General features: G+C 37.8%; 1 protein-coding gene across 1 annotated transcript; it reads right to left on the bottom strand.

Annotated features, from left to right (window-relative positions):
- Positions 1-85: 85 nt before the first annotated feature.
- LOC123502501 lies at positions 86-1724 on the bottom strand. The gene is made up of 4 exons (XM_045251624.1): positions 1480-1724; positions 1174-1337; positions 829-885; positions 86-465 (listed from the first exon to the last, which is right to left on the bottom strand). The coding sequence occupies exons 2-4, from the start codon at positions 1313-1315 to the stop codon at positions 86-88; spliced, it is 579 nt and encodes a 192-aa protein (XP_045107559.1). The 5' UTR covers positions 1316-1337; positions 1480-1724.
- Positions 1725-14978: the final 13254 nt, after the last annotated feature.

Here is a 14978-nt window from a genome sequence, read left to right as displayed (position 1 = left end):
CATTTTATTATTAAATAACATCCTGATAAAACAAAAAATCTCCGAGAGGAAACAAAAAAAAAAAAAACTTGCATTATTTATTGTACTAGCAATTTTTGTTCTCATTTTCAAGTTTTTTCAAGGCTATCTGTAAGAGTACCTCAGCCTCCTTCTTCCGTATCTCAGTCTCCTTCTTCCTTATCTCCATATCCTGTATTTGCAAATCTAAAAAATATTCTTTTTTCCTCATCATTCTTTTTTGTGTTTCAACCCTTTCTTTTGTTACATTTCTTGCCTCTGTGGCATCTAAATAGAAATCGGTGTCATTGAATTTTCTTTTTGACTTCCCTCTTGGTGTTGAAGTGGTGGGTCCTGGTGTCTTCTCTAACATAACTGTCTCCTCTACCATTGCCACCTGTGGTGTGACCATGGCCTCCTGTGGTGTATCCAAGGCCACCACCTCACAGACCATGGTGCTGGAGTCTCCTGTCATTGGATAAGTAGTTAGTTGAGTGAAAAAATAAACACGCATATAAATTTTGCTTGGTCTGCAAATGTATCAGTTAAGTATGCAAATACATGAATTAAAACAACAATTTGTGACATTTTTATTATAATTATTATTATTGTTACTATTATATTTTTTTTATTATTATTATTGTGCGTAATAGTAGTAGTAGTAATAGTACTATAACATTCCAAAGTTTAATATTAATATCATTGATTCTTATTCTTATCAATATCAGTACTTTAAATCATTCCAAAGGGTACAATATTATCTCGTAAGTTAATTTAATAATGGTGCATAATGAGCTTACTAGCTTATTCCTATAAAAGCATTTTTCTTACCAATCCCAAAGAGAAACTTGGTAATTCGGATGAGCCGACCATGTCGGTGTGACTTGGCTGAGAATAAATACATTTTAGTGTGTATTCAAGTACTGTTAAGTGCAGCTGAACAGTAAACTATTTCATTTTACTGTTTTCACTGTACTGTACAGTATAGCTTAATTGTAAACATAACTAACTTTTTTGCTATTTCACTGTACTTAAATAAAGTTGTGGATTCAAAATCCAATACTGTACATAATGATATTACACATGCAATATAATGTTATTATTTGTTATATATGCTTCCAGTGAATTAAATTCAGTACAAAACTGAAAGGGAAATCTATTAGTTTGGTATCTTACCAGTAGATGGCATGGCATCTAGGTCATAGGGGTTTCCTATATCCTCTATATCAGAGCCAAGGATTGCCAGCACTTGGTCTGACTCGTTGGAGACAGCTGCAGGAGGGGGCCCACCACCAGTTCGTTTAAGTTCTCTTTTCATGAGAGCATCTTCATGTTTTGCCCTAAAATGAAATTATGGTTGCATTAAATATATCAATAAGCTATTACAAACATAATTTGCAATCATTTTGTGTGGATTAATACTGTATGTTTTCCTTAAATTATATTTTCATACAGTCTCTTGTCAAAACTTCTTATACTTACTTCACTTTCAAACGCTCCCAAACTTTCTTAAGCTGATGCTCCGAGCGTACACAACCAAGGTTGTGTGAGTTGAAAGTCCTGGTAATTCTAGCCCAGGCCTCCCTTTTCTGTAGAATGGTCTTCCCATCCGTTTTTTTGTTTTCAAGAGTTTTCTCATCCCTGATGAGCTGTATTAATAAGTCTCTCTCAGGGATTGAGATGGTGTTTGCTCTTGTAAATTGATTTTTTTTCCATTTTCAGAGGAAAATCTGAAAAAAGAAAAAAAATGGAATAATTAACATTAAAAATACCGGTTAACACTTATATTAGAGGGTTGGACAGGAGGGATGAAAGGATGAAGAAAGCCTTATGCAGTGAAGCTGCAGGAGGAGGGGAGGATACCTCACTGTGCATTATCTTTTCATTAATATTTTAGTTTATTATTTTTTTTTCAAAGAAGGAGGCATAACTAGCCAAGGGCAACAAAATATCGGAAAAAAAAAGGGGGGCCCACCGGGCTGCCAGTTCCCTTAAAAGTCACATGTGTTATCTCAGGGACAAATCTCCAACTAACATTGGCCTTCTCTCTCTCTTTACCTCCTAATTGTCCTGGCCTTCTCTCTCTCTTTACCTCCTAATTGTCCTGGCCTTCTCTCTCTCTTTACCTCCTAATTTTCCTGCCACATGTGGAAGTTTTTCCTCTTTTTCACTTGGACAACTAACATAAAGACTTCTACATTTATCTGTTTGCTAAGTTTAATGAATCACATATGAATAAATGTAGTAGCATAAATTATCAAGAGCGTAGTTGTTTTGGGTTATATATTAATTGAGGTTAATAAGTTAGGTTTGCTAGGTTTAATGAGTTACAAATCATTATTTTAATAACATAAATTACCAAGCTCATGTGGAGGGGAGGTTATGTTTTTGTGGTTAAGTAAGTTTAGTACAGTTAGATTTAATGAGCTCCAGAAAATACATGTAATCATATACATTAAAAATTAATTTCCACAGTATTTCACCCTTGTTTTCAGAATTGTGTACATTTAACAAGCCAGAAGATAAATAAAATTATTTAAATTATTTTCTTATGGAACCAGTCCTCCCCATCAATTCACTGGATATTTTCCCTACTAAGTTAGAATTTGTCATTGTTCACCTTACAAGTGGTAACAAACTCAGAATAAGAGGCGATCTTGGTACTAAAGTGGCCTAAATAGGCATGGTAAGATATTCCCCACACAGGTATTATGGCACTATGATATACTCGTAAAGCAAAAGGAATGCAGACTGTTCTTTATATTCCTCCTGTCGGTTACTTCTGATATAAAACTGCTAACGAATAACAAAAATCTTAAGGAATATACTCGTTTCATCACATAATTGAGTTAAAATCTGCTTGGCAAGGCAATGTGCAGGCATCTATTTTGCCATGCTCTTTAGGGAAACTGGCCGGTAAGGCAGTCTTTTTATGACATATATGGGTTTGCTACCTAATAAAACTAATAAAAAGTAACTACAAAGTACAGAAATAGGCTTACCTGATACAAAATATGATGGTGAATGGTGATTAAATTTCTGGAGACTTGCTCTTCCCGGGTAAACAAAGTGGCTGCGTGAAGGTCGCCAAGCGCACAGGAACCCCTTCCGGCATACCAACCTTACCGCGAGCGGACCGCACGAAGGGGAAAGGCAAGAACGGTTTAACGTTACCATGGGTCTCCATGGAGCCGAGAGTATCTCTCTTAGGGACCTCTCGAATGATGGGAAGGGGTTTGTTTAACAATCCGGCCCTAAGAACTACAGTCATGTTCCCTTTGTTAAAACCCTTATACCACTTCAATACTTCTATCAAGTCTCTTTTTAACCTCTATCTTTCTAAGGAATGCAGATTAAGTTTTTTCAGTCTCTCTTCATAAGGAATATCCCTCATTCCTTGTTTCTTTTTAGTCATCCTCCTTTGCACTGACTCCAACAGAGCTATATCCTTCCTGTAATGTGAGGACCAGAATTGTACCGCATAGTCAAGATGTGGCTTGACCACCGCCAAGTATAAATTTAGTATTACTTCGGGACTCCTGCTTTTAACACTTCTATTCGCCTTATTCCTGGCCTCAATACATTGCTTCCTTGTACCGAGATCGGATCTATCTTTCTCATACTTGGAACTTCCTAGTGCCACGTTATCTATCGTGTACCTATTGCTTGGATTATCTCTACCTACGCTCAGTACCCTGCACTTGTTGATACCGAACTGCATTTGCCAGTTCAATATTAACAAGTGCAGGGTCCTGAGTGTAGGTAGAGATAATCCAAGCAATAGATAACGTAGGACTAAGAAGTATAATTTTTTGATTTTTTCTTTATTCCATCCTTTACTACGTTCTTTTATTTTCCTCACCTTTTTTTTTTATGTCATGTTGTCTCTTTTCTTAATTCAGATTTCCGCAACTGTCGTTTCTTTACGTTGTTTCGATTCTCGTCCTTTTCCTCTTAATATTTTTGTTATCACTTTTCATTTTCACCCGATATCATTCTTCATGATTTCCTTCTGTTGCTAAACTTATTTCTTTACATGTTATTTTGTAACTAATTTCACACATTGCATTCTCTGCTAGTCCACCAAATTCGCTTTACCTTGCTCTGTGTTTGGCACGAGAAATGCATAGAAAGCAACATACGTTGTCTGAATTCTCATGATAGAAATGATATTCTATTCTGGACAATAAATCTTCCTTGCACACGCTCACATGTATACTGTATTGGTATTGGTTGTAGAGTGATCCTGATTGAAAGTGTGCTGCACCTATGAGTGTGTGAGGGAGAGGCTTGCGGCGGCAAGGGGAGGGAGGGAACTACAATGAAAGAAAGGAGACGTGATGGAAAGGTGTGGCAGGGGGACTCTGCAAGCTCTTCTCTTCTTCTTATCCTTTCTTTACTTTCAATATTTCGTTTAAAGAGTTTGATCTTGGTCATTGTTTGTTTAATCTTGTGTCTGTCACTATGTGTCTGATGTTAATGGGCATCACCATCTGGACCATTTCCTCAGACACAAGTCATGTTATAGTACCTAATAGTAGCTGAGAGGTACCAGCAGAGTGGCGCAGTGGAAGCGTGCTGGGCCCATAAACCAGATCGAAACCACGTGGATCGAAACCCGTGGATCGAAACCACGCTCTGCTACAGTAGGACTTGCTTCTTTTGTCTAGGAGTATCAGTAGCAGTAATATTGGTAGTAGTGGTACTAATATTGATAGTAGTAGTAATAGTAGTAGTAGGTATCAAGACATTTGCTCCCTAATTTTGACTAATTCTTGACTTATCTTTTAGAGCAGTGGTTCTCAACCTTTTTGGCCCGCGACCCCCCAGACAATATTGGTAGAGACTCGTGACCCCCGTCTTCCCCCGAAGTGCTTCTGACACACACACACACACACACACACACACACACACACACACAGTACATGCCTATGCCCCGGATCATAACAACATAATAGCAACAAATAAGATAAAAAAAAAAATTTAAAATACACATTTATTACTTTTTTTGGTTTTACATTAACTGAAATGAGAATAAGGTTTTGGAATATGCGAGCTACAGCTAGACATCATGAAATGTTACTATAGAATCACTATAAAAGAATAAGATTATGAAATTGCATGTTTAATTTTTCTATATTACATATATATATGAATAAGAAAAATACAATCTTTTGAGACAAAATATGCAAAGCAATACGGTATATTTTATAGAATTAATGTTAAATTCGTACAGCCACTAACAACTTTACTAACTGCTTCAAGAGACAAAAATAAGTATGAAATTATAATAATACTTTTGTTGAAAAAGCTACTGCAGTTAGTATGAATTATGTCTGTGTTTGTAAACCACAATCAAATAAAATTACTGATAACTTTATACCAAAATTTAAATATTCAGCCTTAAAATAATTACAAAATAATTACAGTATTTCCTTAATCTGCTGATATTACAAATCTGCTGAAACCTAAAATCAGCTGATGATGTATAATTCTCATATGAGACAATACACCCACACAAAAATCTGGTAGACTCAGAGATATTTCATACCTCTTTGGTTTGGAAATTAATATATTGAAATATTTAAGACATTCTGTCTGAGATAATTATTTTCTGGATTTGAAAGAATTGTATGAATTTCTTGCGAAATAATTACTAACGTGGTGTTACAATTAAAGTACAATATTCATGAAAGTTTAAAGACAATGGTCAATATTTAGGCCCTACTATGGGGCTCCACTAGTAGTGATTAGCTAATAATATCCATATTCCACAGTGAAAATAGTATTTACACAGGCCTAAGTTTATCATGATAACTAACCCCAGTTAGTGAGATACTTGGGCCTGCTTTTTTGAACACAGTAACTCCATCCTGGGTTTGATGCCAGAGATGGCAACTCGGAGATCATCCTCCACCCAGAGTCGTGATCGGTATTTGTTTTAATATATGTCAGTGCCGAAAAAGTCTTTTCACATAAATAGGTTGATCCAAAAGGAATTAGTACATCCATTGCAGCCTTGGATAATACTGGATATTCATTTGCAACTGAAATCCAGAACTCATCCAGTGTGGTTGAGCCAAACGATGTCTGTAAGGTGCGATCACTGGACAGCTCCAGCAGTTCATCCTCCATGTCGGATGATAAGTGATCCCCTGTAGCAGTGAATGGTTGTCGTATCCAGTCATATCGTTGTGGGGCTGTCTCCTTTGGGAAGTACTTCTTGAAGTGGGCCACAAGACCTCGGAGGTGAGTCGTGATCATTACCTTCACGTTATCGACACTTAGTTCATTCTCCTCCATAAATTCCTCAAGCTCAGGAAACATTTCAACACTGCCCCCATCAACTCGCACAGCCCATCGTTCCAGTTTCCTTGTGAATGCATCAATTTTGTCAGAAAGAACCAAGATGTTTGTGTTTGGGCCTTGTAGTGATAAATTCAGCAGATTAAGTCTTTCGAATATACAAGACAAATATGCTAGATTTGCTAACCAGTCAGGGTCAGTCAGATGGTCAGCAAGTTGGGACTCAGACTCAATCAGGAACAGGCGCACCTCATCTCGCAGCTCGTACAAGCGGTTGAGAACTTTGCCCGGGACAGCCACCTGACTTCTGTGTGGAACAACAGTGCTTCATGCTCCGAGCCCATCTCATTGCAGAGTGTGGAGAACAGCCTGGCGTTTATGGGACGTGTTTTGATGTAGTTTACTATTTTAATCGCAGTCTGAAGAACACTACTTAACTCTGGATTGAGTGCTTTGCTCGCAAGAGCTTCCCTGTGAATAATACAATGTGTAAAATTTATGTGAGGTGCCACTTGTAAAACTCTTGCCTTAAGTCCTTTCCTTTTACCCAACATTGCCCCGGCACCGTCTGTGCACACACCAACACACTGGTCCCAACACAAGCCCTCCTCTCGTATTTTGGTGTCCAGCTTTGTGAATATGTCACTACCTGTGCAGGTTCCGTCCAGTACAGTGCAAAAGCATGTCTTCTTGAAGTTTTCCAGCAAAACTGTATCTGATGAATACCAGTAGTTGTGCAGAATTTGATATGTCTGTCGACTCATCTAGCTGCAGAGCATACTTGCTTCCCTTAACCCTGTCAATCAGCTGACACTTAATGTCATTTGCAATGTCATTAATACGTCGAGTAATAGTGTCGTTAGACAGCGGGACTGTTTCAAGCTCACGGGCTATTTTATCACCATGCATAATCCGACTCATAGTCACTGCGCCAGGCTTCATGAGGGTTTCCCCAATGGTATGTGGCTGTTTGGACTGTGCAATTAGGTATGCTACCTCATATGATGCCATCTGAGCTTTGGTAGAGATTGTGGTTTGCCGAGTTAACACTTGCTTTTGATCCTGCAGCTCTCCCTCCTTTCGGCGGAAAAATTCTATTGGTTTATCAGCATGAGATGGATGCTTGGTTTGCAAATGTCTTTTCATTTTCACAGGCTTTAAGCTTTCATGTGCAAGCACTTCTGAGCACAGAACACACTGGGGGTGCTGCTTCTCATTAATGGTAAAACTAGTGAATCCGTACTTTATAAATTCCTCTTGATATTTTCGATGTTTGGATGGGGGTCTTACCCTTACGTTTGTCTTGTCCCTTATTTATATTTGAAGTAGAACTAGTAGATGGCTTTTCAGAAGGAATTTCGTCAGTTGTTTCTGAGACACTGTTGTCAATATCTGATGTTTGTTCCCTGTTTGCAGTCCTTCGGATTATCCATCGCTCCATGTTGCGAGGCGAGGCATTCCCCATAACAGTGAAGATTCAGGTTTGCTTTCCACTCACCTGTCACGCCAAGAAGTGTGTAGATATGCAGGAATTATTGATAAAACACAGACACACACAGACATTAACACATCGCCGCGTCGCCCAGCTGAGTGTTGTTGACAGTGTGGCGGCGCAGCGCATCATATCACGTCTTCAAACTGCGCTGCGCATTATTATAATATCTATATTTCTAAGCTTTCATTAAGCTTTCATTGACAATAAGTAAGTAAATAAATCAATAAAATAAACAAATAACTGAAATGATATCTAAGTCACGTAACTGAGAAGACAAGGAAGGTTCTAAGCCTGAAATTTAAACATTCAGTTTATTATTTGTTTGAAATTTATGAGCAGAATTATTTTGACAGCCTTAAAACAAAAGTCGACCATAATACTATTTTTTTAACATCATCGCGACCCCCAAAAGCATCTCGCGACTCCCCGAGGGGTCGCGACCCCTAGGTTGAGAACCACTGTTTTAGAGAACCAGCACTCAAGTGGGCCTTTTTTTAATATTTTGTTGCCTTTGGATGGCCTTCTCTCCAGCATAAAAAGTGGTAATAGTAATTGATCGTCTCCATAACCATTAGTTTTTAGTTTTGCGGAACATTTAAACTTTTCCCTCAAAGAGCTAATATACTCCTAACTTTTTTGTTATACCATGAACCCTGCTATTGATAGGATCTTTTTTTTTTTCACCTCAAGGGAATTATTAAGTCCGGTTTCTCCACGAAGTCTGAGCAGAAGAAAATATGGCACACCAAACTCTGGGGAAAATCTGATACTGAAGAAAGGAAAAAACAAAAGAATGAAGCCAGTCGGAAAATTTTATTACGGGGCATTCATGGCGAGAAGAAAATTTCATCAAAATATTAGATAAAAGATCAAAAAGACAATATTATGTTGAGAAAAACGAAAGAAGGAGAAGTGAGGAAAAAATATAATTATGAGGAAAAATATCTTCACTGTTACAGTCAAATGTCCTGAGCGGAAGAAGACTTTGCTCACATGATAACAAGAGGCCAATGTTCCCCGTCCCGATAGTCTTCCCTCTCCTCGCGCGCGCCTCCCATTAAACAAGAGCGAGGAACCCGTGTGGCCAGTGCAAAGTCGTGCCAGTGTATACCTGGCGCAGGGCTTGTCGCTACCCGGTGCCCGTGAGGAGCGTAGTGCAAGGATTTGTCCACCACACTTTACCTGAGGAAGCTGCAATTGGGACTCACAGAGGCAGCCCAGCCAGCCAAGACTAAAGCGTGTCAATTTGGAACGGAAATACAATATTTATCTTTTCCTCTCACCAGTCCCAACACACTGAGAGAGAGAGAGAGAGAGAGAGAGAGAGAGAGAGAGAGAGAGTGTGTGTGTGTGTGTGTATCGATATTTCTGTTAGTCCCACCCGTTGACAAAAACACAATCATCATCACTACGAGCCTTCTGCCATCACTACAGCCGCCACCACCACCACCATCACATGTTCTCATCCTCCATCACCTCTGGTTCAGGTCACACCGAATAATCTTCAGTATTATTGCGTATTAGGAATCTTCGCTTCTCTCTCTCTCTCTCTCTCTCTCTCTCTCTCTCTCTCTCTGCGATAAAACTAATTACTCTATTTAAAGATAAACCAAAGTAATTCTCTCTCTCTCTCTCTCTCTCTCTCTCTCTCTCTCTCTCTCTCTCTCTCTCTCTCTCTCTCTCTCTCTCACTCCATCTCTAAACTCATGTCAAAGATGTTGTTTATAAAGCGAATGTGATGGAGAGAGTAAGTGAGTGAGTGTGTGCGCGAGTGTGTGTGTGTGTGTTGCACCGTAAACGGCAATAGGAATGTACTAAATTATGGATTGATGCACAGATAACAGTAGATCTGGATTTGACACGAAAATCGCCGCGCTGCAGTAATGTACCCAAAGCCGGACAACGGACCTTAAATTTCAAACCTCGAAATCTTGGCTCCAAGCCAACATGAATCTATGAAAATCACTGTGAAGCAAGCTAACTATGTTTAATTCAATGCCTAAAAGCGATATCTAAATCCATACAACCGTGTCATTGTACTGCTCAGTTATACGAGTCAAACACGAGAATTTATATAGTAGCAGGTGGATGTTTAAATACAACTTCAAGCTTACAGCTGTATTTCAAACACAAAATGCAAATTCTGTTTCACTTATAAATTCTTTACATGATTTTGGCTGTCCACTTGCTCATCTCTTATTCACACCTGTGAGTTTACGCCTCTTCTCATCACTCTGTGACTGTGTGTTACCTCCTGTGGCGACACCCAGGTTTGTGCTTGGCGTGGACATCACTGTTGGTGTCTTACTATCCCACCCCTTATATATGTCACAGATGTTGCACTATATAATTTCATTAACAAAAATGCAACTTTTTTTTTCTTTTTTTTAGGAAGACTATTTACAAAGCGCGTAGGCAGGCTTTATTTATAACCAGTGTTGCCACTCCTTGTGAATTTTCACAAGATCTTGTGAATTTTGGTAAAACCTTGTGAACTTGTGAATTTTTTTGAGAAATTCGGAAATCTTGTGAATTTTGCTAATTTCCACAGTAGAAATCAGACAGTCAAGACAGTAACATACTTTTACATCTACCACTACTACAATTAGTAATAATTACATCTTAATATCATATTAGAAGTAATCTATATCAAAGCTGGCAGTGCACTTTCCAATGCTGGTGAAAGAGGAAGATCTACTGTAGATCAACTACAAGATCAGTGGAGGGACATGCTATACACAAGATCAGCTTTAGAAAAAAATAGTATTCAAGCAAAAACATTTTGGATTGAAATAAAAAAAAAAGTGAAAGATGGTAATGATGTGTGTAAATTTGGCCTCTTATCAAAATTAATGTGCAATCTTCTCGCATTGCCCCATTCATCAGCCTCAGTAGAAAGAATATTTTCCCAGCTCAATATGATTAAAACAAACCAGACTAACAGACTGCATGTTGCTACAACTGCTTATCGCATCCTCTTTCAAGGCAAGACGTCCCGTGCTATAACTGGGAGCCGTCAAAATCACTAATTAATGACGTAAAAAGCGGGAAATGCCACCAGCGATACGTGAGTCGGCGGAAGGAGATGAGAGAAAAGATGAATCTAGCAACTCTACATTCAAGGCATGTTGACAGCGATGATGATGATGACCTCTCCATGCAATTTTTCCGTTAATAGCATCATCATCGGTGAGTAAAACACTGATTTTGTATATTAATTAGGCAAATTAGCATCAAATACCTGAAACTTGTGAATTTGTTTTCATTCTTGTGAAAAATCAAGTGTGTATCTAGTGATTTCCGAAAATTTCGAGTGGCAACACTTTCAATAACATGTCACTGTTCTTCACCAGTCTCACTATCTTTTCCCAAATTGACTATCTAATATCTATATGGCACCAAATGTCATAACTGCAGTAATTGCCACCAGTTGCACGCGTCTCGGATTACGTCCCAGTTACAGCCTCTCACTCTGCCATTTTTGTGTGACCTCATTATATTTCACTGTAGTGTTTCACATTGTACGCCTCAAGTCACCACTAGCAGTTCTTCTCCACAGTACCACTGACTTATTACTCCGCATACAACACTCAGCGTCACCCTACACACGTCACGGTTGGATACACCACTCACAATGTTAGTTAAATCTGTGTGCATTACACCACTCACAATGTTCACTCCTTATTCACCTCACTGTACCTCATTAATCACTGCACAGTGACATCACTAGCGACTGCATCACACGCGGATAATAACATTTTCATGTGAGCCGCGACACAAGCTCTTCACACTTTCACTGTAAATCCATTGTTGGACAAAACTCTTTCAACAGCATTCACATTTCAGTTTCATTGTCTCCCCAGATGTCAAAATGTCTGAACATGCACGTAACAATTATAAACCCTCACTCTTGGCTGCAGCGGTATCCCTAGGCTAGCACATCTGACTTGAACCGAGTGACTTGAGTGACGACTGTCCGTAGGCTAAACACTTGCCGTCTCGCTGCTTGCCTGAGATTTTAAAATGACTCATTTGCAGTAGACATGGGTGTATACAACTTGCCACAAATATGTACATAATAATAATAATAAAAAAAAATAATAATAATAATAATGTTTCCTCGAGATAGGTCAGCCGAGCCCTTAATCTGGTGCACCTCACAGCCTCCACAAATGCACACGCCTTCCCACTGCTGCGGTATTTAGTAATGATTAGTATACTGTATAAAACTTCACAAAATTATAACTTTAACAGTCAGCTGCCGCGTACTACCAGTCGACCGCTTTGGGTACGTTACTGGAGTGTCGACGCGACTCCGCAGTGCCGTGTCAAATCCAGATCTACTGTTATCTGTGGTTGATGATAAAGAAAATGTGGAAATGTGTGTCATTTAAACGCGAAGGAAGATTTATGACGAGTGAAGCATCGTAATATTAGTGTGTTATTAGTTCCTCAATCTCTCTCTCTCTCTCTCTCTCTCTCTCTCTCTCTCTCTCTCTCTCTCTCGTGGCCACCACCAGCAGTGAGGGGCGACACAGTGGTGAGTGGCGCCTCGTGAGGATGAAAGGGTGACAAGTTTCCGTGGAAGGCGATCACTCCCCATCCTCTTCCCTCATCCTCCTAGTAACCTTGGTCACTCCCCTTTTTTTTTTTTTTTATTTTATTAAAGGAGGGGTGAAGAAAAGTAGGTAAGCTAGCTAAAGAGAAAGTGGGTGGGAAGAGACGGGGTGAAATAAAGTAAGAAGAAGATAGCTTGTGGGCTTGACCACATTACTATGAATGATCTTTATTTTTCATCTTTTGTTAATTTTTTTTCTTTTATTCCTTTTTTTTTATTCCTATTATTATTGTACAACTTTAAGTATAATTATTAACATACAATTTACTCTGCGAGAACCACAGCTAATAAGCCCTACCTTACCAGACTGTTGACACATTATAATTTACATATGCTGTTTAGTACATGATTTTTAGACATATATATTGTTTTATTGTCAACAGAAACACATCTGTCCTACTCATCGCGACTGGCAGAGTTAACATTTCTTATTTTTGTATGTTTGTGTGTAGAGTAACATGAAGTGTAGTAAGTCTCCAGCAGAAACACATCTATTACCCTATCAAAAGAGTCGGCCTTAATTATGAAAAATGTACATAAAATTTTATTACAGTAGAAAATTATTTTAACATCGTCTTATGAACTAGTGTATATTGGTAGTGGGTCTTCAGAGTTGATAATGTAGCTGGACTTTGGGAACCATGTGTGGTTGTAGGTGAAGCGTTGTGTCAGCTGCTCGTAATGGTCCGGCTCCGTCCTCTGAATGGTTTCCCAAATTTTTTGTGCCTTGTTGTATAGTATAATGTTTAGTGGTTTTATGTTGTATTTAATGTGTAAGTTTTCAGCATTTAGTGGTCTGTCATCCTCGTTAAAGTTCACAAATCTTAAAGCATTATTTACTATTACTTGAAGCTTTCTTTTCTGTGTTAGAGAAGTTGTGCAGAGAGGAATAACTGGATACTCTATTATTGGTAGTAATAGTGTTTTTATTAAAGTCAGTTTCAGCTTTGGTGTTAGGTTAACAAATCTTCTTAAATTAGCCATCACCGCATTGCCTTTATTTTTAACTTGAGCAGTATGACCTAACATCCCGTTTATTTTTATAATTAATCCCAATACTTTTCCCTCTTTACTATGTTTTATTTCTCTATTGTTGACTATAATAGTTTTGTCTTTTTTGTGCTATTGGTATTAGCTTGAATTTATCTTGGTTTGTTCTTATTTTCCATTTTTTCTCAAATTTGTTTATTCTGTCTATTTCTCTTTCCACTTTCAGTTTTAGCATGTTTTTAGACTTCCTTTGTGTGGTTACGATCTGTGTTATGTCATCTGCGTACAAGATGTCAAGACAGCCTGGACCCGCAGGTGGGAGGTCATTGGTATACAGTGTGTACAAGGTTGGAAATAACACACTTCCCTGGGGTACGCCACTTAATATTTGTATATCGTTACTTGTTTCTTCTCCTATTTTTATTTTTGCACTTCTGTGGTCTAGAAAATTACAAAGTGTTTTCTCAAGTATTGTTGGTAATAGTAGGTGAGTGAGTTTGTACTTTAAACCATTTAACCATACTTTGTCAAATGCTTTCGCAACATCTCGAAGCACAACATATACTTGGTTTTTATTTGCTAATGCATTAGCTATCGTTTCATGTATGATTGTGATTGCCGTGCTTGTACCCTTTTGTGGCCTGAAACCATGTTGTCTATCTTTTATTATTTCATGATCATTTAAAAAAGCATTTAATCTTCCTTGGATAATTCTCTCGTATATTTTTCCTGGTACCTCTAGTAAGGAAATGGGTCTATAATTTATAGGATTTAGAGTACTTTTCTTTCCTTTAGGGATAAATTTTATTATTATTTTTTTTTAAATAAGTTGGGAAGTATCCTGCAGAAAAACAAGCATTAAAAATGTAAACCAATTGCTGAATTGTTTTGTCTGTACATTTTTCAAGTATATCTTTATTTATTTTTGATTCTCCAGGTGCTTTTTTCTTCGATTTTCTTAAGTATCTTATAATTTCATTTTTTTATATTTTCCTGGTGTAGAAGTTTTCATTATCGAGTCTAGTTAGGTTACGCTCATTATATGGCTGAAATCTATTGTGAAAGATATTTATGTAAGTATTGATATGCTCAGAGTGAGCTGCATCAAAATTAGCTTCCTCTTCATCCGTGATTCTGAAAATATTTTCCATAATTTCACATTTTTCTTTATCTGTGTAATATTTATTACCATCAGGGTCTTTTAAATAGTTTGTATGTATTAGATTTTTACCTTTACTTAATTTTATTTTATTCCAAAAAGCCTTACTGTCTTTACTCATACTAATTGTTATTTACATTGTCTTCCCAGTTTTGATTCCATACATCCTTACATTGTGTTCGTAATTCGTCTTATTCTTTGGTATTCATTGTAATTGTCCCATGTCCATCCTTGTTGTTCTGCACTTTGTTTTAATCTTGCAAATTGTGTTTCAAATAGTTGTATTTCTGGGGTTTTCCTTAATTGATATATGAATTTATATTCAGTTTTAGGTATATATTTCTCCATTGCTTCTTTTATTGTGTCAATCCAGTTTTTAACTTCAGTTTCAATTTCATGTGTACTACAATTGT

This window comes from Portunus trituberculatus, chromosome 11 (assembly GCF_017591435.1).
Source record: "Portunus trituberculatus isolate SZX2019 chromosome 11, ASM1759143v1, whole genome shotgun sequence".
NCBI classification, from domain to species: domain Eukaryota; kingdom Metazoa; phylum Arthropoda; class Malacostraca; order Decapoda; family Portunidae; genus Portunus; species Portunus trituberculatus.
The sequence above is the reverse complement of the archived record's forward strand: the minus strand, read 5'-3'. Positions and strand labels throughout refer to the sequence as shown.